Source organism: Nansenia antarctica (genome assembly GCF_963989245.1).
Source record: "Nansenia antarctica genome assembly, chromosome: 10".
Classification (NCBI taxonomy): domain Eukaryota; kingdom Metazoa; phylum Chordata; class Actinopteri; order Argentiniformes; family Microstomatidae; genus Nansenia; species Nansenia antarctica.
Genome location: NC_137680.1, coordinates 22,474,916 through 22,499,775, shown reverse-complemented (window position 1 = coordinate 22,499,775; position 24,860 = coordinate 22,474,916). Strand labels below are relative to the sequence as shown.

At 44.6% G+C, this 24,860-nt stretch overlaps 1 protein-coding gene across 1 annotated transcript in view; it reads left to right on the top strand.

Moving 5' to 3' along the window:
* The window catches only part of LOC308166760 (FH1/FH2 domain-containing protein 3-like), a gene marked incomplete at both ends in the record, with an annotated part of 144,664 nt that overhangs the window by 57,636 nt on the left and 62,168 nt on the right, over positions 1-24,860 (top strand). The window contains 2 exons of the mRNA XM_080541085.1: positions 14,564-14,631; positions 20,587-20,692. Of these exons, the coding sequence (XP_080397211.1) occupies positions 14,564-14,631; positions 20,587-20,692 (174 nt within the window). The remainder of the gene's footprint in view (positions 1-14,563; positions 14,632-20,586; positions 20,693-24,860) is intronic.

Genomic DNA, 24,860 nt, shown 5'->3' with positions numbered 1-24,860 from the left:
AAATGGCTGTGTGTCTTCTGTCTCTAACTGGCTGTGTGTCTTCTGTGTCTCTAACTGGCTGTGTGTCTTCTGTGTCTCTAACTGGCTGTGTGTCTTCTGTGTCTCTAACTGGCTGTGTGTCTTCTGTGTCTAAATGGCTGTGTGTCTTCTGTCTCTAACTGGCTGTGTGTCTTCTATGTCTCTAACTGGCTGTGTGTCTTCTGTGTCTCTAACTGGCTGTGTGTCTTCTGTGTCTCTAACTGGCTGTGTGTCTTCTGTGTCTCTAACTGGCTGTGTGTCTTCTGTGCCTCTAACTGGCTGTGTGTCTTCTATGTCTCTAACTGGCTGCGTGTCTTCTGTGTGTCTTCTGTGTATCTTCTGTGGCTCTAACTGTGGAAATTCTCTAGATGGCGTGTCGCAGCGGCCAGCGTGAGACACGCTCGAGACGCGCGCCTCACGCACGCCGTACGGCTGCTCTAACCCGTTAACTCGGGCGCGGAAACGAAAATCACGTGATGCTGAGGTTGACGCTCGCCGTGCGTTCTAGCCGTACGTCTTCCGAGGCAACGCTGGTCTAAACATGGAGATGAGAAGAGAAGCGACCAGCTTCTCTGAGGTGTCTATCCCAGGGGTGGAGGACAGGGACAGGCCAAACCCCAGATTCCAGGCTTTGCCTTTCTGTGTCCACGGCCACAACAAGTCTGCCGTCCCCTCCCCTTGGCGAAGGGAGCAGATCCCAGGTGATTATAGGGATTCGTTTTTTTTTTTTTAACTACTTCTGTAATTGTTGTAATTTTAGGATAGACACATCCCTATGGCTATTCGAGGAGAGACAATGAGACCATGCATAGAGGTTTTTAGGACGACATAGCAGCTGCAGGATTCAGTAGGCCCAACAGTATACGGTAATGCATGGGAGAGAAAGCTTTCATCTTACTGAGTCATCGAGTTTTACTGTGGCTGATCCTGGCAACTGAAAGCATGAGATGAAGGTGTGACTGTAAATTCTGCTTGATGCCCTCTCTGTCTCTCTCTCGATTTTCAATTTATATATATATATATATATGTTACAGTACATGTGGGAATACGGTACATGTGGGAAAACTAGGGTTAGGGTTAGGAGTAGGGTTAGGGGTAGGGGTAGGGTTAGGGTTAGGGTTAGGGTTAGACATAGACATGCCAGCATGTACCAAGTCAACGTTTTATGCTGCCATGTCCCCGGGAATGCGGCATAAACCGTTTTCCTACATGTACCGTAACATACATATATATATATATATATGTTATACAGGTAAATAAAATAACATCTTTAAAATAGAAAGATGAGTTGGTCATGCATGTCGTTTATAATCTCATTGTGCGCTGAAGGGCAAACCGAGCTACGGCCTGTTCCTCGAAGCGCGATTAGAGGTAAGCTAGACTCATTTTGATAATTCAGTAGTTCCCAGTTCCGTTTCATGAATGTGGCTCAAGTAATTCGGTAGGGACCAGGTTTACGGTCTGGTTTAAGTAAGAAGTGTGTCAAAAATGTCTCACAGGCGGAAACTAAATCCCGAATGACAGTTCCCGTCAAGTGTCTTTTTGGAGATTAGTTCCCACCTTTTACGAGATAGATAGATAATTTGATATTTTGATAGATAGTTTGATAGTGTGCTAGATAGATAGAATAGATAGCTAACTGGCTGTGTGTCTTCTGTGGCTCTAACTGGCTGTGTGTCTTCTGATGTGTTTGGCACAGGGGTTAAGGCAGCCAGCTAGTTGTCCGAAGGTTTCTGGTTCGATCCTTGATTCAATTTAATGTTTTTTTGTTTTTTTACATTTAACCGCAAAAAGCCTGCATGCATGCAAAGCCTGCATGCAAATCGATTTACAATAAATACATCTGTCTAAGTAAGTGAATCATCTATCCATCAGTAATCATAAGAAATACTAATCTATGCCAAATCCAGGGTCCAGTTACAATGCTAGAAGAACATCATTTACTAGCAGTGTTGCCACAGTTACTTTGAAAAAGTATTCTGATTACTGATTACTGATTACTCCTTTAAAAAGTAATCTAGTTACTTTACTGATTACTTGATTTAAAAAGTAACTAAGTTAGATTACTAGTTACTTTTTTAGTTACTATTGGCAGCTGCCTAGGCACCCGACCCCCCCCCCCCCCCCCCGCAACATAAAAATGAAAACTGGTTTTGCCAAAACTCACTTTATTTTAACAGTAACTTAAATTACATAATTAAACTTTAAACAATAACTTAAAACAACAAAATAAAGAGTCTTTCTTTGCCTCACCCAACATAAATACTTGTTTTTAAACAATAAAATAAATATAATCTTTATTTAACACAGTAACTAGCAAGGAGTGGTTTCACAAAACCTAAAACCTACCCTGACCATTCAGATATGATCCTAATATAATCCTAATCCTAAACTGGGTGAGTCTGAGTTTATCAATGAAGAGTGAACTCAGCTGTCAAGACTGGAAGGAGGCCATGAACACGCTATGGAGGCCATGAACACGCTATGGAAGCCATGAACACGCTATGGAGGCCATGAACACACTATGAGTGAAACAGTGGAAAGGGGCGAGTAAACCAGTGGTTGTATCTCATTAACAGAAGCTTCTCAAACCTCTTGTCAGAAAGTCTGTTCCTTCTAGGCGTGAGCACCAAACCTCCCAGACTAAAGAGCCGCTCTACAGGAGCGCTAGATGGGGTTGGAGTGTTATACTTCAAGAAAATGTTCTTAATGTTTGGATACTGATTCAGAATCTGAAGCTCATGCCCTGACCTCAAGTAGTCCATGACTTCCTTTTCTGCCGAGTAGGTCTCCTCTGGCTCCGCCTCAAAAGCAAAAAAGTCCATCTCGCCTTGGTTGGCAGTCGTGGTGGGTACACTGGCAGGGCTCTGTGCTGCAGGAGCAGTTTTGCGACATTCTGCTGTGAGAAGCTCCTTTACTTGCTCCCTCCTACCTTCATCTCTCAGCCATCGGAGTTTGAATTTTGGACAACTAGCAGCTGCGAGAAGGGCATCTTTGTTGTCCAGCACACTGGCAAAACGAGTCTGGATAGCCTGAAAGATATAATTTGATATGTTTATTATTATCTAGTTGTAGCCTATAAGGTCTATTATTTATACCTTTATTTACTAATTATGTATGCAATTAGTTTGTGCAACTGACAACCTACATACTGCAGTATGGTGTGACTCTGCTCCATGTTCATGAATAGTGCAATGAAAATGTATTTATTTATCTTTAAGATGGAACAACATAGCATACCTGCACTATGGCATCTGGAAGGCCTGCAGTCATCTTGGATAGGGTGTCTTTCACAGCAAGGGTCTTCTGCATCAGGACTTCAAGTGTGGGCAGTAAAGTCCCATACGGACAGTCACCTTGTAGGATATCCAGTGCTATAGTTAGAGGCTTCATGACGGTACAGTACTCATGCAGGTACTGGTACTCCTGGTCTTTGAAGCACTTCACTCCCAGCTTGTTGCACAGAGTAGTCAGCTCATTCATGGGGATTTCTGCGATTCTCTTTATGGCTTCGTAAAAGGAATTCCACCTTGTGGATGTCGGTACCAGGAGCTTTCTTTTGTTAACCTCCTCCACCGTTTCTGACGCAACGGTAGATCGGCTTGCTTTCGTCCAGAGAGCTGTGCATTTTGCTGTGCTGCTCCTATACACAGCCTTGCTCTCTGGTTTGGAAGTGATGTACTTCTCCACATCACTTGTAGAAATAAGGTTGAGGGTATGTGAAGCACACCTTTGGTGCGGGGGAAGAATCAGCTGGCCATCACTATCATCCTCAGCTGATAGGATTTCTGACACATCTAAAAAAGTGACATCATCCGTGGCCTCCTCCACCGTCTCATCATCGGACTCTGTGACAGCAGGCTGATAGACTTGAAATGCCTTGACAAAGTTAGATCCATTATCTGTCACTGTTGCTACTACTTTGTTGATTAGTCCATATGAAGAGTGAATGTTTTCGATTTCTGCACCAATAACATCATACGTGTGTCTACCGCGGATTCTCCTACACGCCAATGCAGCCTTGTTGCGGTCTAATGTGGATCTACTAATCCAGTGGAGCGTTACTCCCATATAGCTCCTATTGTTAGCTGTCCAAATGTCCGCTGTAGTTGACACATAGTCGACCTCGTTCAGCGCAGCCTTCAGATGTTTTTCCATCTCTGCATACTCCTTCTCCAAGTACGAAGAAAAAGATGTTCTGTGAGGTAGCTCGGCATTGGTAGTAGTGGGGATCTTGTTAATGATGGCACGGAAAGAGGGCGAGTCAACTGTGTTTATGGGCAGCATTTCCTCTACAACATACCGCCCGACCAATTTATTCAACTCTCCCACACTTACAGGTTGTGATTTTGTAGGCCTACTGAAGTCCAGCTTTTGTTGCTTGAGCGGTGTGGGACCTCCCGCAGAAGTCGAGGCCGCGGTCTCTGGGACTTTCTCCGCGAGCTTGACTGTGCTGTGCAGAGATTCCAAATGTTTCTTTAAATTTGATGTTGTGGTTTTACCACAGGACAATATTTTCTTTCCAGCACAGAGTGTACAACGAACATTTATGTTCTTGTCATCCTTTGCTGACACAAACTCAAAATAATCCCTATATTTCCAGCTATTTAACGCATATCTCTGTTCTCGCTCCATTATACGCTTCTGTTTACACTGTGCAATCAGCGTGGTGATACACGTGAGCGATTCTGCTGCACCTCGTGTTGAAAACGTGATCACTGACGTCACTCCCCAAGACGCGAGAAAAGCAATAAATGTTTGTTTACTATCGAACATTACAAAGAAATACTGCATTTAGCCTAAGTTATGAGGTAGTAACGCAATAGTAACGCACAGTCACTCGAATAAGTAACTTTAATCAGATTACTGATTTGGAAATAGTATCGCGATAGAATACTCGTTACTGGGAAAAGTAATCAGATTAGAGTATCGCGATACTTAGTATCGCGTTACCGGCATCACTGTTTACTAGTCAGAAAGGCTTCAAACACCATTGTAGTTATGTCAGTTCTCTAATAAATTAGCCTACACCATAATTTTTAAAATCAACATTGTTCATTACCAGATTCAGCTGGTGTTTATAGCTTAATGAGTTTTCTGTTCCAATACAATGCTCTTAGTCTTAGATATGTTCAGGACACCTTTGTTATCAGTGATCCAGTTAAATACTATCTGAAGCTCTTTGTTGAGGGCTGAGGTGATTTCCTTAACTATTGGTGCAGATATGTAGAGTGTTCATGTGCATATATAGACACAAAGGTTTTTTTTACAACTGGGAGATCATTTGTAAAAGTCGAGTGCAGTGGTCCAAATGAAGAGCCCTGCGGAACCCCACACTGTATCAGTGGCGGCTGGCCGATAGAGGGCGCTGGGGCGCCGCCCCCACCTTCACTTCCTGGTTGCGATTTGTAAAAGTTTTTTTTTTAAATAAACATTGTTTATTCACAAAATGCGGCTGATATTCTGTCGGCGCCTATCAGCATTCATTAAAAATCCTCCAATACAATAAACATTTTTATCTGTGTGTGTGTGTGTGTGTGTGTGTGTGTGTGTGTGTGTAAAACTCACTGTTAAAATACATAGGGAGAGAACGCGGGGCGCCGTGTCAATGCAAGTCTATGCCAGGACGAATACTTTTGGCTTACACGTGAGCTGTAGCAGCGCTCCAATTGGCTGTCTCTATTTCTTGGCCAGGGCGCACAAATGTGCGCCCTGGCCAAGAAATCTCCGGTTGTATTGCAGACAATGCATTATGCTGAGGACTCCCGACTTCCGGTTTTCCGGACTTCGGGCTTCCGGAGTATTTTAAATGAAGATTCGTAATGTCTGTCTCTGATGTTCATGGTCAATTAAATCAGCCTATTTTGTGCAACTAATAATGTTCCCGCTAATGGGTTAACCAAGCAGCCTTGCACCTAACGTGCAAGCACCTATCTTCGAATTATTCATAGCAATATGCGCGGGGCAAGGCGGAGGTACGGGTAAACACGGCTCATGTTCTGTCATCAAAGGTAAGAGTTGGTTTTCTTTAACTCAGCTGATGCATTGTTGTGTTTCTGACATGGTCTGGTTGTGTTTCTGACATGGTCTGGTTGTGTTTCTGACATGGTCTGGTTGTGTTTCTGACATGGTCTGGTTGTGATACATCATTGAATGTGTTGACCTGCTGTGATGTGTTGACCACCATCACTCTCCATCATCATCCATCATGTGTCTATGAAATAGATAGTTACTGTACTACTGACTGCAGCATTCATCTCTGCTCATTGATGTAGCCATGTCACACAGACACATAGTACACATATTCATCTGCTACCTTTATTAACCTGAGTGTAGCTGTGAGGCCTGTACTAGCCTTGTTGACTAGACTTCCTCCTTGTCTGACACTGGGTATTGGACCGTACCGACGTCCATAGACCGGTCACTCTTCCACCTCAGTGTCTGTAGTTGACAGGGTAACTTCTCCATGGCCCACACGGTAATTTTAAGGGTGAAAGTTGAAATTATACAGTGGTTGTAATGCCAGTGCGTGTTTTATGCGCGTGCACGCGAAAAAAATTCGTGCACGCGAAAAAAATTCGCGCGCGCTGCGCGCGCGAAAGAGGACCCCCCCGCCATACTGCTGTGCCCCACCCAAAATTTTGGGCACCAGCCGCCACTGCACTGTATATGTCTTGCATTTGAGAGGCTTCCGTTAAAGAGAACCTTCTGTGTTCTATTAGTCAGGCAGCTTTCTATCCATTCTAAGGCAGATGGAGTAAAGCCATGACACTTAAGTGCAAGTTAATGATATTTATTGCAAGTTATGATCAATGACATCAAAGGCAGCACTTAAGTCTAATAGAACTGCTATGGCAATATTCAATCAATATCGTTTAGCCAATCATCTGTCATTTGAGTGAGCGCTGTGCAGGTTGAGTGCCCTTCCCTATAAGCGTGCTGGTAGTTGCTTGTCAAATTGTTCATAAAGAAATAGCATTGTATCTTTTCCAACAGTTTGCTTATAACAGGTGACAAGCTGATTGGTCTGCTGTTAAGGAAGTAAAAGCAGCACAAGCATTTTTAGATGGAGGGATTACCTTAGCCTCTTTCCAGGTTTGGGGACACATAAGACTAAGATTGAAGATGTAACATATGGTCTGCTACCATCCTCATTAGCTTCCCATCCAGGCTGTCAATACCAGGTGGTTTCTCATTATTTATCGACTATAATTCTATAGTCACTTCACAGAATTCAGAAGAGTAGTTTCTATCTTTCATTATGTTGTCTTGTATACATGTGTCCAATGGCTCACAATGTGGTGTTGGCATTTCCTGCCTGAGTTTACAAACGTTGTCTATAAAGGGATTGTTCAAATAATTGGCAATAGGTTTTGTTATAAAAGACCCTTTCGCTTCAATGAAAGATGCAGATGAGTTACTCTTTCTGCCCATAATGTAATTTAACGTGTTCCAGAGCTTCTTTCCATCTTGTTTTATATCAGATCAGAATCAGTTTTATTACCTCCCAAAATGTACAAGTACACAAGAGTCAAATTATTTGGCTTTGGTTCCGCAACATTGGCATTGCAGCATCAAGATAAAGAATCACAATAATAAGTAAAGTCAAATAAGTAAAATAAGTAATAATAAAATAATAAAGTAATATAAAGTGATGGTATTAACCAGTTGTACTACAGTGGATTCAATAGTGCAAAATGCTGTGCAAAGGACAATAAGATGAAATGCAATATAATACAATAGTCAGGTAGTGTACAAGTAATCAAGTGGTGTGCAAGTAGTCATATAATATATATTATTGTTGAAGTGTGCGTGGGGCTGGTTTGGGGGGGACAGTCTTTAGTTTTCTTCCAGTGCATTTCTCCAGGAGCCTGATGGAAATAGCTGTTTGACATCCTCTGGGTTTTAGCCTCGAGGCTACAGTACAGTTTCCCCGACGGCAGTAGCTTGAACAGTTTCTGATTGGGGTGGCTGGGGTCCCTAATAATCCTGAGGGCCTTTCTGACACACTGGTCGTTGTAGGTGTCCTGGATGGAGGGAAGTTCATCATCCTCTCAGCTGTCTCCGCACTACCCTTTGCAGCATTTTGCGATTTTGGTCAGTGCAGTTCCCATAGCAGGCAGTGATACATCCTGTCAGGAACTCAGGATGCTCTGGGTTGTGCCTCTGAAGAAGGCCCCTAGGAGTTTAGGCTCTAAGCTGACATTCAGCCACCGAGGATGAAAGAGTTGTGCTTTTTTCACCACCTGGTTGGTATGCTCTCTCTCTCTCTCTCTGTCTCTCTCTCTCTCTCTCTCTCTCTCTCTCTCTCTCTCTCTCTCTCTCTCTCTCTCTCTCTCTCTCTCTCTCCCTCTCTCTCTCCTCTCTCTCTCTCCTCTCTCTCCATTCCAATAATTAACCTAAACTGAAACTATGCTGTCTCTCTCTCTCCTTTCTCTCTCTCTCTCTCTTTCTCTCCTTTCTCTTTCCTCTCCCTCTCTCTCTCACTTCCAATAATTAACCTAAACTGAACCCAGTTTCGGGGTCTTTTTTCTCTATGTGCAGATTGAGTAAAACAAAAAAATGATATTCTGTCAGAGAGGTACTGTATATGAATGTCTCACTATGGACCAATGTCTTGGCTCCTGTGATTTGTCTCCCATTTGTATGTCATCTATGCCACTTCAACTCTGGAGTTGATAGGTATTTCTCCTATGCTTGAGAATGTATTACAAAACCCCACTATGTTCTCTCTACCATCCCCACTGCATTCTGCCAGCCTCACATTTGGCCCGGCCCGACGCTGGGTTGAATGATAAATGCAGCAGACCATCGGTTGTGAAGTGTGTGACGTCCGCTCTCTGAGACGAAGGGGTTTTGATGTGAACAGGATTGCAGACTTTGGGGTCCAGTTCCATTTCCTTTCAAACAGAATACCTAGTTTCCTCTTTCTCTGTGTTTCCCCCCCCCCCTCTTTCCCCAAATACTGTGATGCTGAAAAGGCGGCCCATACTTTGTGGGCACTTATCTGTGCCAGCTGGTATGGAACTAATCTGAGCAGAGCTATTTCTCATTAAAGAAGGGCCTCTTTGGGAGGTGTGCCGGTGTGTGGACTACGGACAGGGACAGGGGAAAGAGCTGTCTGTTTCTACAGATGGGCTTCATTCTGTGGCAGGCAGGAATAACTCCCTGACAGTTTTATTGCAGACCAGACTTCAGGCCTGAGTTGAGGAGCACAAGCCCTTTGTGGAAACGGCACTGAAACACTATAGAGGAATTTGACTACCATGCCACTGGTGATTGGACCCCCCCCCCCCTCCCATGCTCCTCTTGATATATAGCCCTACATCTAACAGAGTGACTGATAAGATAGAGCTACATCACTGTTCTTGTCTTGTACAACAAAGTGGAATCGTGGACTGAATCATCAGAGAGGGCTTTTAAGCGATTATATTTTGGCCAATACTCTCAAGTGATCTTTAACAAACCCAATAAATAGATTAACATCTTTCATCCTGGAGTGAAACACCAATAAACCTCTGACTAGACGAGGTAGAGCACGACAGCTTCATGAGGCACATTTAAACATCAAAGTGGAAGTATTAATCACCTTCCATGCTCGGCAAGGAGAATGTGGGGACGATTCACCGGAATGATCTTCCTCTCTCACCCTCCTTCACCCTCCACTGATCAGAGCCCTCAGCTGTTTAGACTGACCAGAGCCCTCAGCTGTTTAGACTGACCAGAGCCCTCAGCTGTTTAGACTTATCAACACTGAAACTCTTCAGTCATCCTTGTGAGGAGGCGTAGGTCAGGGTTTGACATGCTGCAGCAGGAGACTTAGATTTTGATGTGGTGTAGTAGACTGGTTAGCATTGCCCTTGTACTGTAGTACCTTGCCCATGGCAGAGACATGGTGGTGGTGGTGGTGGTGGTGGTGGGGATAGGAGCATCATGCCAGCTGGCTGTGAGGTTATATCTTATCATGAACCTGCACGCAACACCTGGGCGACCTGCCAACATCTGGGCCACCTGCCATCCCCCTGGACGAGGAGTATGATGGGAATGTGTTGCCATGGGAACTGTGCCCATCACTACGCCTCATGTCCCTTATCCCCCAGGTCCAACTTCAGAAGAGAGACAAATGGGACATGGTCTGGTAGAAAACCTTGCCCTACTTGAGGACTTTTTCACCAGAGCCTGTCACAATTATGCCAAGGAGAGACAATATTATATACTGTACTTTCACAGCAACAACCTTACAATCAACCATCAACATTTTCCTTTTTCATATGCAGCATAGGAACATTCGCTTTAGGATAACATAATAGTTATTGCCGTTCACACAGTATTTCACATTTCTTTCCCATGATGCATAGATCCATGTTCTGTTTCAGCGTTAATGCTGAAACTGTAACTGTAAATGTTTCTTCACTTCTCAGAAGGCAGATTTATGTCCTGTGGGTGTGATTGCCAGTGAGTTGCTGGGGCAGGATAGAATTAATAGTAATCTGTGTCCCAACCGGTGCCGTGTGGCATTGAATGTGCCTGAATATGATTCTCCACACCACTTATTATGGAATCAGATCCAGCTATCTGTGTTTCCACCACAAGGTCTCTGCAGGAGGAAAGCTGCTAATCTAGCGTGGATTGTTTTGTGTTGCTCATCATGTGCCGAGTGGCGACATCACGCCCACACACGCACGCACACACGCACACACACACACACACACACACACACACACACACACACACACACACACACACACACACACACACACACACATAACCTCTGTATTTGGCTGTGAAGGGGCTACGTCTCCATATGGAGTGCATAGCGTTTCTGAACACAGCTCAGTCCAGAACACATCACATGTGTCCTCGCTGGAACAGTGCAGAAGTCCATTGAGCCATTAAACACCAGTTACGCCTTGAGTTTGACCTGAACTGTGTCCCCCTTAGAGGCCACAGCGCAGGAATCTCCCATCGCTGTTGAATACAGATGTTTTTCCTTCTACAGTTGGCATAGACATACCCATCATCTTTCTCCCAACACAATATCCCTCATATTATGTCTTGTTCATGACTCTCTGCTGCAGCCTTTGAAATCAGAGTTTGAAGAATGGATTCTTGGTGATCTGCTGGCTGGGGCTGTATGTACATGATACATAGGTATACATACTGTATGTACATATAAATGGACTGCACTTATATAGCGCCTTTATCCAAAGCGGTCTACAACAGCCTCTCATTCACCCATTCACACACACATTCACACACACATTCACACACCAATGGCGGCAAGCTACCATGCAAGGCGCCGGCCCCGCTCACTGGGAGCAATTTGGGGTTCAGTGTCTTGCCCAAGGACACTTTGACATGTGGCCAGCCGGGTCTTGAACCTCCGATCTGCCAACCTTTGCGATCACAGCCGCCCCACATATGTATGGATGATGTGTGTGAGAGGGAGGGAGGAAGGGCGCTTGGGGGTCACGTCTGTGTGCTCGAGACGGGGCGGCTTGGCCTGTGACTGGATGAGCTGGCTCACGGACGCTGGCAGAGCACACACTCTTCCTCAGCTCCGCTCAGCTAGGAAGGATCTGGTCTATGAGGCTTGAGGAGGAGGACAACAATGATGAATAGAGGCCTGTTGCTCTGAATCTCAAGCATTATGCGCCCATCTAGATTGTGTGTGTGTTTCTCACACTTTGCTGAATAGAACTAGCTGACAGCTGTTTGTATAGACGGTTCACTCACAGGAAAGAGGGGTCGCGAGGGATAGCGTGGGGGCAGTGTGACGGCATGTGCTCATTATCGTGCGTGATCTCTCTCACACATACACACATGCACTTGTGCGTGTGTATATACACACACACACACACACACACACATCAGGGCAGTAATGGAATTGTAATGAGTTCTCTTGTTTGGATGTAGAACAGTGGGTCTGAGAGCGCTGAGAGAGATGGAGAGAGGGAGAGAGAGAAAGAGAGAGAGAGAAAGAGAGAGACAGACAGAGAGACAGAGAGAGAGAGAGAGAGAGAGAGACAAAGAGAGAGAGAGAGAGAGAGAGAGAGAGAGAGAGAGAGAGAGAGAGAGAGAGAGAGAGAGAGAGAGAGAGAGAGAGAGAGAGAGAGACAACTACCTGCCAGTTGTACAAGGACATCAGGGACACCTACTTCCCACTGATCACCAACACCCAGGGAGACTTTGAGGACTTGACCAATGTCGAATGCTGGGTGAGGTACAGCAATGTGCAAACACAGCAGCAAGATTTGTTAGCTGCTGTGATAGAAAAAGGGCATCAAATGGGATAAAACCACCATAAAACTTTAAATCATTTTAAGCATTTATTTATTCTAGTGTAATTGTATGTACATTACATTACATTATTTTTGTTTTTGTTTTTATCTTCACACTTGCTTTGGCAATGTAAATATATGTTTCCCATACCAATAAAGCCCTTTAAAATTGAAAAATGTAATTGAAATTGAGAGAGAGAAAGAAAGAGAGAGAGAGAGAGAGAGACAGAGAGAGAGAAAGAGAGAGAGAAAGAGAGAGAGAGACAGAGAGAGAGACAGAGAGAGAGAGGGAGAGAGAGAGAGGGAGAGAGAGAGGGAGAATACTGTGAACTGCTATCTGCAGCAGTAACAGAGTAGTGCTGAGTCAGAGAGACGACACAGCCTTTGCGGTGGACCTCCACTGCAGCACTGCATCATCTAGTCATGCTCCGCTGCTCAACACTGCCACTCGTTGGCTGAACGAGAGAACAACAACGGAGGTGCAGTACCTTGTTGACAACATTCTAATAAAGCCTTCTAATGATGAGAAAGAGCATACAGGAAGTGTTGTAGGAAGTCATTGGTCTGAGAGGCCTAACCACTGTGTTAGGTCCTTACACGGGTCCAACTCAGTGAATACATTCGCAGATGGCACAACAGCGATCGGCCTGATCACCGACAACGACAAGACGGCCTACAGGAGAGAGGTCGACTGCCTGGCCCAGTATTAGGCAGGAGAACAACCTCTCTCTCAACACTGGCAAGACCTTAGGAGCTGGTGGTGGACTTCAGGAGGAAAGGTCTGGAACAGGACCCCATCACCATCAACGGGTCCGCCGTAAAGAGAGTCAGCAGTTGTAAGTTCCTCTGCGTCCACATCTCCGACGACCTCACCTGGGACGTGCACACCAAACAGGTGGTGAAAAAAGGCACAGCAGCGCCTCTCTCACCTCAGGCGGTTGAAGAAGTTTGGCATGGGGTCCAAGACCCTGCGGGCCTTCTACAGAGGCACAAGTGAGAGTATCCTGACTGGGTGCATCACTGCCTGGCACGGCAACTGCACTGCCCTCAACCGCATCATCAAAGATCCTAGCCACCCTAAACACAGTCTGTTCGAACCGATGCCGTCCAAAAGACAAAGCGTCTTCTGGAGCCACAGGGCCAAATCTCAGAGGCTAACCAACAGCTACTTCCCCCAGGCCATCAGGCTCCTGAACAACCCACTGTAGACTATCATCCCCAAGCACACCCCATGTATACGGACTAGGTCAATCTTAAGCTCACAACCACTTTACTAATGAACTATCTATTATTACTAGTTGCACCACTAATGTATCCTGTCTTACCTGTACTACCGTACTGTCACTTTTATCTTGTATTATGCCTATGATTATTTGCCACTGCAAATTGTCCGGATACTGCTAACTATATCCTGTAACTATATCCTGTCTTATTATTTTTTGCAACTTATGTCGTGTACTACTGTCACTTTTTTTATCTTGAATTATGCCTATTGCCTTATGTCTTGTGCTGCAATGTCAGGAACCGAAGCCTAAGGACTTACACTCGTGTAATGTGACGTAACAATAAACTTGAAACGTGAAACTTGAAACAACCAAATGAATTAGGAAGCATCAAAGGATGTTGTTCTTTTGGGACCAATGCAGCATTTGCTCCTTGACTTTGTCTCGCATGTTGGCAAATCAATTAGTGTAGGAGCTATGGAGCAGACGTCAGGGTTGCCTTTGCACTGTTGTGGTAGAAGGTAGATACGTTTGTGTCAGCAGGAAAGGTTCAGACTTTCTTTAACTCTCCACAGATGTGCTCTGAGCTGCTACAGCACTGTTCCCCTCATTACTCCAGATAGCATTGCTACCTCACTGGCCAAGATCTAACGGTGCATTTCTGACTGCAGAGGACCTTAGCTAGAATGTCTAGCATTAGCTAGCATTAGCATGAAAATCTAGCATTAGCTAGAAATAAGGCCAACGCTGCTACTGAAGGGATACAGCTCATGGACATATAATTGTGTCATTTTGTAAAGTGGATAGCTAATCTCACAGACAACTTCATCCAACCAAATTCAACGATAACAAAGTGTTCTTCTCAGGTCCTCTGGCGTAGACTAGAGGAACACTTTCACTCACACGTAGAAGAGTGACTATCTCTCCAGTCTTTTGGACCCTAAGCTTTGGTTTGTTAGCTTTTCCTTCTAGTCGTTGACATGAAACTACAGCTGTGACTGTAAACGGATATTTTCTCCTCCTCTTTCTCTTTCCTCACAGAGAAACTCTACAACTCTAATGGACGGGAGCTGAGGAGAGCCCTGTTTTCCCTCAAGCAGATCTTTCAGGTAATTTTCCCCCCTATTGCTTCTTACCAGCCCCATAATGATGTCTGATTAGAACCGCAGCTTTGGCAATATACTACTGTAGCCGTGTCTATTATTAACTACCATTCTACCATATGACACACAGACACAGACACAGACACACACACACACACACACACACGCATGCACGACACACGCACTCATGCACACACACAGGGTTAGCGTGCATGCACACTCATGCATTTTACAGTACATTTCCATACACACACACACACACACACACACACTCAGATCTAGGCCATATCCACAGCCTGGCCCTAGGCTGTCTGCACACGCACACACACACACACACACACACACACACACACACACACACACACACGCACACACGCACACACACACACACACAGAATAAGGTTTTCCCTAGGCTTCAGCTGCACAGAGCTGTGTGACTGGCCCTAGGCTGTCTGCACACACACACGCACACACACACACACACACACACACACACACACACACACGCACACACACACACACACACACACACACACAGAATAAGGTTTCCCCTAGGCTTCTGCTGCACAGAGCTGTGTGAGAGCAGCCTGCCTCCGTGGCAGCTGTGCTGTGGCTGTACTCAGGTCTGGTCTTGGCTGGAGCGCAGCTTCACACACTGGGCCCTGGCAGGGAGTCACACTGTGGAGGGGGAGTGTTAACCATCCATCCAGGAGACAGTTGGGAAAGAGAGCAGTGGAGGTTGACAGAAAGGCCGAATTATAGATCCAGGACACCTCACTACAGTACACTTGGAATGACTTTGGAATGAGCTGAGTTGAAGAGGATGTCGCTTGCTCCAATTGACCTATCGCTAAGCCACGCCCCCTTTGACTCGGACAAAAATCGGTGACTGACTGACCGACCATGACTGAATGACATTCAATGACTTATAATGGCGGGAGTTGGCACATTTCTAATTTCTGATTTACCACAGCAAGTAATAGACATGTTTTCTAAAGATTTGAACATGGAATGACTGTAAATGCTTTCCAATTCTAAGTTCATACCTAAAATAATCTTATGAGAAGAACCTGTTTCTCTTACTTAGTTTGTGGTCACACAGTGTATGATATTTCAATCGAAGCCCAGCTGTGTTGTCTGTCTGTTTCGCTCTGTGTGAGTACACACTTGTAAATATGGTGTGTTTGCCAAACGGCTGGAGTCTCTATCATTGATTCATGTAAAAGCTGGCCTGTGGGGGGAGTAGGGCCCTGACCACCCTACCATGAGTGGTGCTCTCCTCTCTCTCCTCTCTCTCCTCCTCTCTCTCTTCCTTTCCTCTCTCTCTTCCTCTCTCTCTTCCTCTACTCCTCTCTCTGCTCCTCTCTCTCTTCCTCCCCTCTCTTTCCTCCTCTCTCTCCTCCTCTCTCTCCTCACTCTCTTCCTCTCCTCCTCTCTCTCTTCCTCTCCTCCTCTCTCTCCTCACTCTCTTCCTCTTCTCCTCTCTCTCTCTACCTCTCCTCCTCTCTCTCCTCACTCTCTTCCTCTCCTCCTCTCTCTCTACCTCTCCTCCTCTCTCTCTCTCTTCCTCTCCTCTCTCTCCTCCTCTCTCTCCTCCTCTCTCTCTTCCTCTCCTCCTCTCCCTCCTCCTCTCTCTCGTCCTCTCTTCCTCTCTCTCCTCTCTATCGTCCTCTCCTCCTCTGTCTCCCCCTCTCTCTCTTCCTCTCTCTCCTCTCTATCGTCCTCTCCTCCTCTGTCTCCCCCTCTCTCTCTTCCTCTCCTCCTCTCTCTCCTCCTCTCTCTCTCCACCCATAGCAGCATGCTCTAAAGCCTGGTGAAAATCTCTCCTGCACTTAAATTACCGTCGCGTTGACAGGTGTGAGAGGCACAGGTGGTTTGGTCATCGAGAGAGAGGCAAGCGGACATGAGCCCTGCAAGCAAAACACCACCGCAACAGACTCAGCATAACACACGGACAATGGAATATCACCATTCACTGCATTTCAGGCTTCTGATAAGAAACAGTGTTCTTCACATGTGTTTTTCATCTTATTGTCCCCTTATTTGTATCTTTAATGTCCCAATATCAACTTAGTTGTGTCTTACCATAGCCTGTCCTAAATTTGAGGAATGTGCCATTGTATTTTTACTACAAGGCTTTTGATATTAGAAAACGGACATGCTGCCAATGAACAATGTGTGGTGATATCAAAGACACAATATCAGTGAGAGACTAGCCTATGGTACAGAATAAAGTAGTGTCCCAGAGGATGCGTATGCTAACATACTGTGAGCTTGTTAACCATCGTTGAACACACTCTGACTCACACGCTGAAGTACAGTTATCTGACTCCACTACTTAAATTATGATATTATTGTATGGTATAGATTATGATATTATTGTATGGTATATTAGCATTGGCGAATAGCCACGGCATGCAGGATTATTAGATGGGGCCTCACGCCTATTCCTCCTAGTGAGCAGTTATTATACCTTTTTTACTGTAGCTTTGTACTATACGAGAACACCTTTTAAAATGTGTATTACATAACTGTTTAAAAACACCTTTCGATGCAAGGTGAGGTATTTGACAGCTAAGACTCAACATGCTAATAAAGTGGTGTGAACCAACGTTGTTTTTCCTTTCACTCGAGTCAAGAGTGTTGTGATGGAGGGTGTGTGGTTTGGGTCAGTAATAACAGATCACAAGAGTGAAGTGTGCTCACGCTCCAAGTGTTTTGTGTGTAACCGTTCATTACAGCAGGACAGCAGTGCTCTTAGCACCTTTCTACCACTAATTGAATGAGCTCCTAATGTTAGGGAGAAACAGGCACTTAGCAACCAACATTTAAAGCAGCACAAAACAAAGGGTTGCCATGAGCACAGGAAATTAGGTACTTGGAGCATGCTGGGTAATTTGTCCCCCCATGAAAGTAATGCACAACATAGTTGAGTCTAGTTTGCTGTCATGGAAATATTTGTAGTGTAAGGTTAGCATAAATCTCTTTAATGAAAGGCAAATCCCTGTGTCGTAATACAATGCAGTATAACCTGAATTGATAGTTACTAGAAACAAGAACGATGTTTTATAAAACACCCATACCTACCAAAGTTTAAAGGTCATTTAGTAAATGGATGAAAATTCAGCCGCCAAGTTCTTTTAAAAGCATTGTATAGGTTTGTGTAATGCGTATTGCAGGCATGTAACTGGCATCAAACTGTTTCTCATAACTCCCTAATGCATACCATGTTATGCCAAACCATATACTGTATAGAACCACTACATATGGCTTAATGATTCCACACGCACTCTCAGACGTGCATGCAGGCGCGCAGAGAGAAAGTGGAAAAAGGACAGGCTCCATGTCTCCCTTGAAATTCTACGTGGTTGCCTGCACATCTCTAACTTGGTCTCTAACAATAGCCACAAGCCCCAGGTTCTTTTTAACGTCCTCAATGCTCTCATCAACCCCCCTGTCACATCCCCTGTTGTGCCATCACCCACTCTCTGTGAACGCTTTAAAAAAAAAATGTCATTGACAAAATTTCTGCTCTTAGACCAGCTCACCTTTTAACTACTCCAGCCCCCCCCCCCCTCTCTGTGCCCCCAGTCTGCTGTCTTCAAGCAGTTCAAGCTGATATCCCTTTCCTCACTCTCCAATTTAGTCCAGCACCTACGGCCCACAAATTGCCCCTCAGACAGCCTTCCCTCTCGCCTTCTTAAAGAGGTATTTGAGTCGGTCGGCCCAATTATCCTATTACTTATCAATACCTCTCTCAGCTCTGGACGCGTCCCAGCTGCCTTCAAACACGCACACCAACTTCAGGCCCATCTCCAATATTATCATTCTTGTCCAAAGTCCTGGAGCGAGCAGTTTACGTTCAGTTGCAAGCATTTTAGTTGTGCATAACATCCACCAGAAATTCCAGTCTGGCTCTAAACCACGCCATAGCACTGAAACAGCCTTCCTGCGAGTCCAAAATGATCTGCTCCTAGCAGCCGACTCTGGCAGTCCTGCCATTTTGGTCCTCCTAGATCTCTCAGCCGCCTTCGACACAGTGGATCATTCGATCCTACTGTCACGTCTAGAACAACATGTGGGCATCACAGGTGTCGCCTTAAGCTGGTTCAAGTCCTACCTGTCCGGACGTAGTTTCTCCGTTCAGCTAGGTGAATTTTTCTCCTCTAAGGCCCCTCTCACCTGTGCGGTTCCTCAAGGGTCGATACTGGGCCCCCTTCTATTTCTCCTTTACATGCTGCCCCTAGGCCCTATCCTGGCAAACCATGGAGTGTCCTTCCACTGTTATGCTGATGATGTCCAGGTCTATCTGCCACTAAAATCTAGAGGAAAGGCTGCACTTTAGCCATTGCTCAATTGCCTGACTGAAATCAAAGCATGGTTGAATGCTAACTTCCTCAATCTAAATGAGAGCAAGACTGAGGTAATTCTCTTTGCCAACACTTCTCTAGGCCCTTCTGTCGATGCTCTAGGTCCTCTTGGCTCAAATATCTGCTCATCAGTCAGAAATCTTGGAGTGATATTTGACAGTGACTTCAAATTCACCAAGCAGGTCTGCTCTGTGGTGAAAAATAGCTTTTTTCACCTCAGACTCCTCGCTAAAACAAGGGCCTATCTTCCGCAGAAGGACCTAGAGAAGGTGATCCATGCCTTCATTACAACCCGGCTGGATTACTGCAACTCTTTGTATGTTGGCATTGACCAGTCCCTGCTCCGTCAGCTGCAGCTAGTTCAGAATGCTGCAGCTCGACTACTCACCGGTACAAAGAAGCATGACCATATTACACCAATCCTGGCTTCTCTTCACTGGCTCCCCGTCCGCTCCCGCATTGATTTTAAATTACTTTTAATTGTTTTTAAAGCACTGAACGGGCTGGCACCCCCGTACTTGGCTGACCTATTGCGCCACCACACTCCATCCAGAGCCCTTAGGTCAGCTGAGCAACTCCTTTTGGAGGTCCCTAAGACTAAATTAAAAACTAGAGGGGACAGAGCCTTCTCTAAGGCCGCCCCTAGGCTCTAAAACAGTCTCCCCCTCCACATCAGAGCCGCCGAGAGAATTGAGGCTTTTAAAAAACTAGTAAAAACATATTTTCTCCCTGGCCTTTGACCTGAGGTGTGCCTGCCTTCCCGACACTGCACTCTTTGCGCTTCTATTTGTACTGCACCTTGCTTTTAGTGTATTTTTCTATTTTTTCAGTTTTCTTTAATCTGTATTTTTTCTCTTTTCTCTTGTTTTTCTCTTTATATTTTATCTGTTAAGCACTTTGGGCGGCTCTTGTCGTTGTAAATGTTGTGCTATATAAATAAACGTTACTTACTTACTTACTTACATATAACACAGCACCGTACAGATCAGCGTCTTTGAGCCCCGGAAAAGTGCTATATAAATACAATGAATTATTATTATTATTATTATTATTATTATTATTATTATTATTAGATACTGTAAAGTCAATGTTCACATGGTTTTCATTGTGCCGACAGTCTGTCAATTGTGACACGTTCTAATGCTTTGGTCCTCATATTGGCGACCAATCAAAATGTTCTGACTTTTCTTTTGAAACGTTGTTGAGAATCAGAACACAAACTCGCTAGTCGAGCCGAAATACTGCAACGCAATTGACTCGGTGAGTAATCCCCCACTGCTGTCTAGTTCACTAGAACTCTAATTTACATTGTTAGCAGGCTCACAAAACAAGCTGTGTTAGTTGACTAGTGACGTGTCATTGATTTTCAACAACGCGGAAATGTCTTCACATTTTTCCGAAAGAAAAGTCAGATCATTACATCGGATCCCGATATGAGGACCAAAGCATTAGAACATGTCACAAATGCTTCCATTGAATGATGACCTCAATCAAGGTAGTCCCTATATGTCATTCAAACACTTCTCCTTCCTTGTCTCTATCTTCCTCATCTCATCTCTTGTTTGTAACTGCTCTCCTCTGTCCTCCTCAGGATGACAAGGACCTGGTGCATGAGTTTGTGGTGGCTGAAGGACTTACGTGTCTCATCAAAGTGGGGGCTGAAGCGGACCAGAACTACCAGAACTATATCCTCAGGGGTAGGTACAAACCTTCTCCAGCTAACTCTCTTCCCCCCTCTCACCTGGAAGTGCACAGCAGCATATGAACATCAGCACACAGCATATGAACATCAGCACACAGCATATGAATGAATGAATGAATGAATGGACTTTATTGTCATTGCTACAGTACAGGTACCAAACAACGAAATTTAGGAGGGGTGGCTCCCCTGGTGTTAGGAAAGGGAAAAAAAACACTTTTAGAAAAAGAAAAAAAATCACAAGAAGGTAAGGAGCTGGTTTACATAAATAAAGGCTATGTACACAATCCACTGTACTATACTGCACAGATAGTCAACTAGGGTTGTCATATTGCACAATAGTATTTTTTCACGTTATTTAAAGTGTCACAGTTTGCAGGCTTGAAATGTACATGTTTGTGCCTCAGCACTACACCTGATTTTTTCAGTCCAGCAGCTGCCATACAATCCGTCCAGACTGTCCAGGGCCCAGAACTTAGGTCTTTGCTGTGTTCAGGGCCTTGACGGCCCTGTGGTAGAAGCAGTTCTTCAGTCTGTTTGTCTTAGCGGCCAGGGTCCTGAACCTCCTTTTCGAGGGCAGCCTCGAAACATCAGGGTTATTCATTAATGCTGCAATACTCTGTTCTTTTATTTTTTTTTACCTATCCAGAGCCACATGTGTTTACATAGACACACACACACACACACACACACACACACACACACACACACACACACACACACACACACACACACATATGCACACACCATGCTTAAGCACATACTGTAAAGTTTGTAAACAACCCTAAATGGCTAATATGGGGGGAAATTAGGCCAACGTACCGGCTGGTTAATTTATGTGTCACATGTTGGTGAGGTCGGAGGTCAATTGTGTTAGAAGGCTGTGGTGGAGGGGGCTGCTGTCTTTAGAGACCAGGGGCCTCATTTATACAGCTTTGTCTTTAGAGACCAGGGGCCTCATTTATAAAGCTTTGTCTTTAGAGACCAGGGGCCTCATTCATAAAGCTTTGTCTTTAGAGACCAGGGGCCTCATTCATAAAGCTTTGTCTTTAGAGACCAGGGGCCTCATTTATAAAGCTTTGTCTTTAGAGACCAGGGGCCTCATTTATAAAGCTTTGCTTAGAACTGGCGTAAAAAGCTTGCGTACGTAGACAAGCAAGAACGTTTACGCACACCAACATTCGGATTTATAAAACAGTGTACACACAAGTCCCACGCCTTTTTCCCTTTAGAAATCACAATCAACTCTAAATGTTGTGCACGTGAACGAGCGTCTTGTCCCACCCTTTTAACACCCATAGTTGCCTATAAATGGTCAGTGAAACGGCCCAAATTAATATTAATCTATACTGCATGACGACAATGACTGCAAATACCCACAGAAAAGACATTTCACCCAATGAAACAGTCCTGCGCAACGAGCACATCATAACAATATGTAACTGCACTCATATCTCCAAAATGGCATCAGTTTAAACGTCTTGGGCCCTATTATGCACTTCATAAGTCTTAAGCAATAAGACGAGGCGGTAGATCTAAACTTAAGACGTGGAGGCGTGGTCAAGGCCACTTTGCTATTATGCGTGCGGTAGTGGGCGCCTAAGACCCGGCGCTAAGCCCAGAAATTAGTCATGGGTGTGTTTTGGGCGTCTTCTCAATCAACCCAATCAGCGTGCCAGGTGCCATTCCCTTTAAGAACCGGCTGCGTTAAGTCATAAGCGCTATGCTATTATGCAGTTCATAGGCGCTAGACTTCATGCACGTTTTGAAACACGAGCGCGCCTCCGCGGTTTGCGCATGCGCGCTGACCCACTTCTTAAGAAGTCGGTCGGCGCGCATGCGCAAACCGTGGAAGCGCTCGTGTTTCAAAACGTGCATGAACTCTAGCGCCTAAGAACTTTTCAAACCACTTCTTAGCGCTAGGCGCAAAGTCAGATCGCATAATAGCAGGGGCGCCTAGCGCACTTCATTAACATATGAACACTCCCACAATGAGTAATATATGCACGGGAGTCTTACGTCTTATGTGTGGGCGCCTAGCGACACCTGCATAATAGCAGTAGCGCGTATGAAGCGCATAATAAGGGTGGCGGTAGGTCTTAACCTGGTGGTGCGTCTTAATTAAGACTTAAGACGGCAAGTTAAGAAGTGCATAATAGGGCCCATTGTGTCCTACTGTTCTTATTATTTTATGAAAATACATTTCATAACATGCAAGTATTGTTTAATAATTACAGATTGAATCAAATATGATTCCTGATTAAACTGTACAACATATCTGAGGGGTTGTTTTGCAAAAACATCTCCGCTTGTATTTATTATCCTAAATCATGTTTGTATGTGTGCACTGCAGGAAACTCTTCATTAGATTAGATTAGATTAGATTAGATTAGATTAGATTAGATTAGATTAGATTTGATTGAAATGCAGTTCAGCATCTAACCCAGATGCAAATAGTGCAAATAGTGCAAGTGTGCACACAGTGTACAGTGTGATATGTACAGGACAAGGGCGAAGATATGTACAGTTAACAAAGGTGATGGATATCGATACAATGTACAGTTAGGATATATGTCCATAAATAATATGTGAGAGGTCATATTTAGATTCATTTTACACAATGCAAAATCTAATTCACTTTATTCCATTCTCCGGAATTTAAAATGCGTGGAATAGCCTCTTTTTTACGCACACTCAATGCTTCTTTTTTTTCTTTTTATGAAAAAGAGTGTTAGAAAAGTTTATTATGGGTGAATATTTCTTGCAATTTCTTGTTACTTCTCAACTTCAAATCACTCTTGTTTAATTCAGAATAAAGTGTATTAATTGATGTATGTGTTTGTATATAGGGACAGATACAAATATATGACCACATTCAATAAACAACCATTCGATGGGTCGCACCCTACTGTACTGTGTAGTATACAGCACAGGGTGGATAACTAAAAGATGTAGTTTCTCCAGCTTCATCCCTCTGCCTGTGGAGTCGCAGTTGCTCATTTCTCCAGTTTATGTGTCCCGGTGTGCGTGGAGTGCACATTTTCACTTCAAGTTGTTTTGTTAGAAATCCCCCAAATTTGCGTCAAAATGATGTATGCACACTTTTTTTGCGTACACAAGCTTTCTAAATGAGGCCTTGGGTTGGGTTGGGGGACTGTGGGGGGGTGGTATGATGGTAGGGGGACTGTGGGGGGGTGGTAGGATGGTAGGGGCACTGTGGGGGGGTCAAAACCAAGGTCACTACCATTTAACTGCCCGCTGCGAGAGTGCAGTTCATGCATGCTTAAGCTTCCAATAAAAGTTCTGGCAGGATGTTGCAGATCATAAAACTAATTTCCCTCCTCTCTCTCGCCTCTCTTTCTCTCCTACTCTCTCTCGCCTTTGGAATAAAAGACGTTTTGTTGTTTTGTTGGTGATAAAATCGGATAGAACAGGTTGTGCTTCGCGAGTTCGTTCCTTTTTTTGCGTAATGCCATCGACACAGGCTCCGTTCAAACTGTTGTCGGTCTGAACAAAACCAGTGCCGCAATTAATTTTGGGGTTGCATAGCTGAGACACCTCTTTGTTATTAATTGATGAAGCTTTTCTTAAATTAGAGTCATACTTCATTGTGAAATAACATTGTAATTGACCCTAATGGGCAGTATGGTTTGAATTTAAATCACATGTTGGCCACCACACGTTGATTCAATTAGGTCCGGCTTACCCTACAGTACGGCGTTCCCTCTCTCGTTTTAAACCTTGCACCTTATTGACCTATTTTGATTTCCATAAATCACAAGGACAAAGAGGATGTGAGTGACAGAACACTGATATTGCCCCCCGGGGTTGGTTGTATATGAACATGACCCCTCCTTGGCCTCATTCTCTGGTTAAGATTTTGACCTCCGACCCCCATAGCAGCTCCATCTGAACTTGGATGTCTTCCGACTCAGACAGATAAATCACATGTGTCGCCTTCGAAAATGTACAAACAAGCCAGAGAGGATGGGGAGACAGGCAAAGCTCTTAGGAACCTGAGTTTCCCCCACATGAAAGAGCTCTATGTGTCACTGTACTCTGAGTAACGGGACCACTCGAAGACTTACCCCCACTCTGTTCACCCCCCCCCCCCATTTGTGCTCTTTTCCGTTTCTTTTTCCACTGCTTTGTTAGGTTCTGATGAT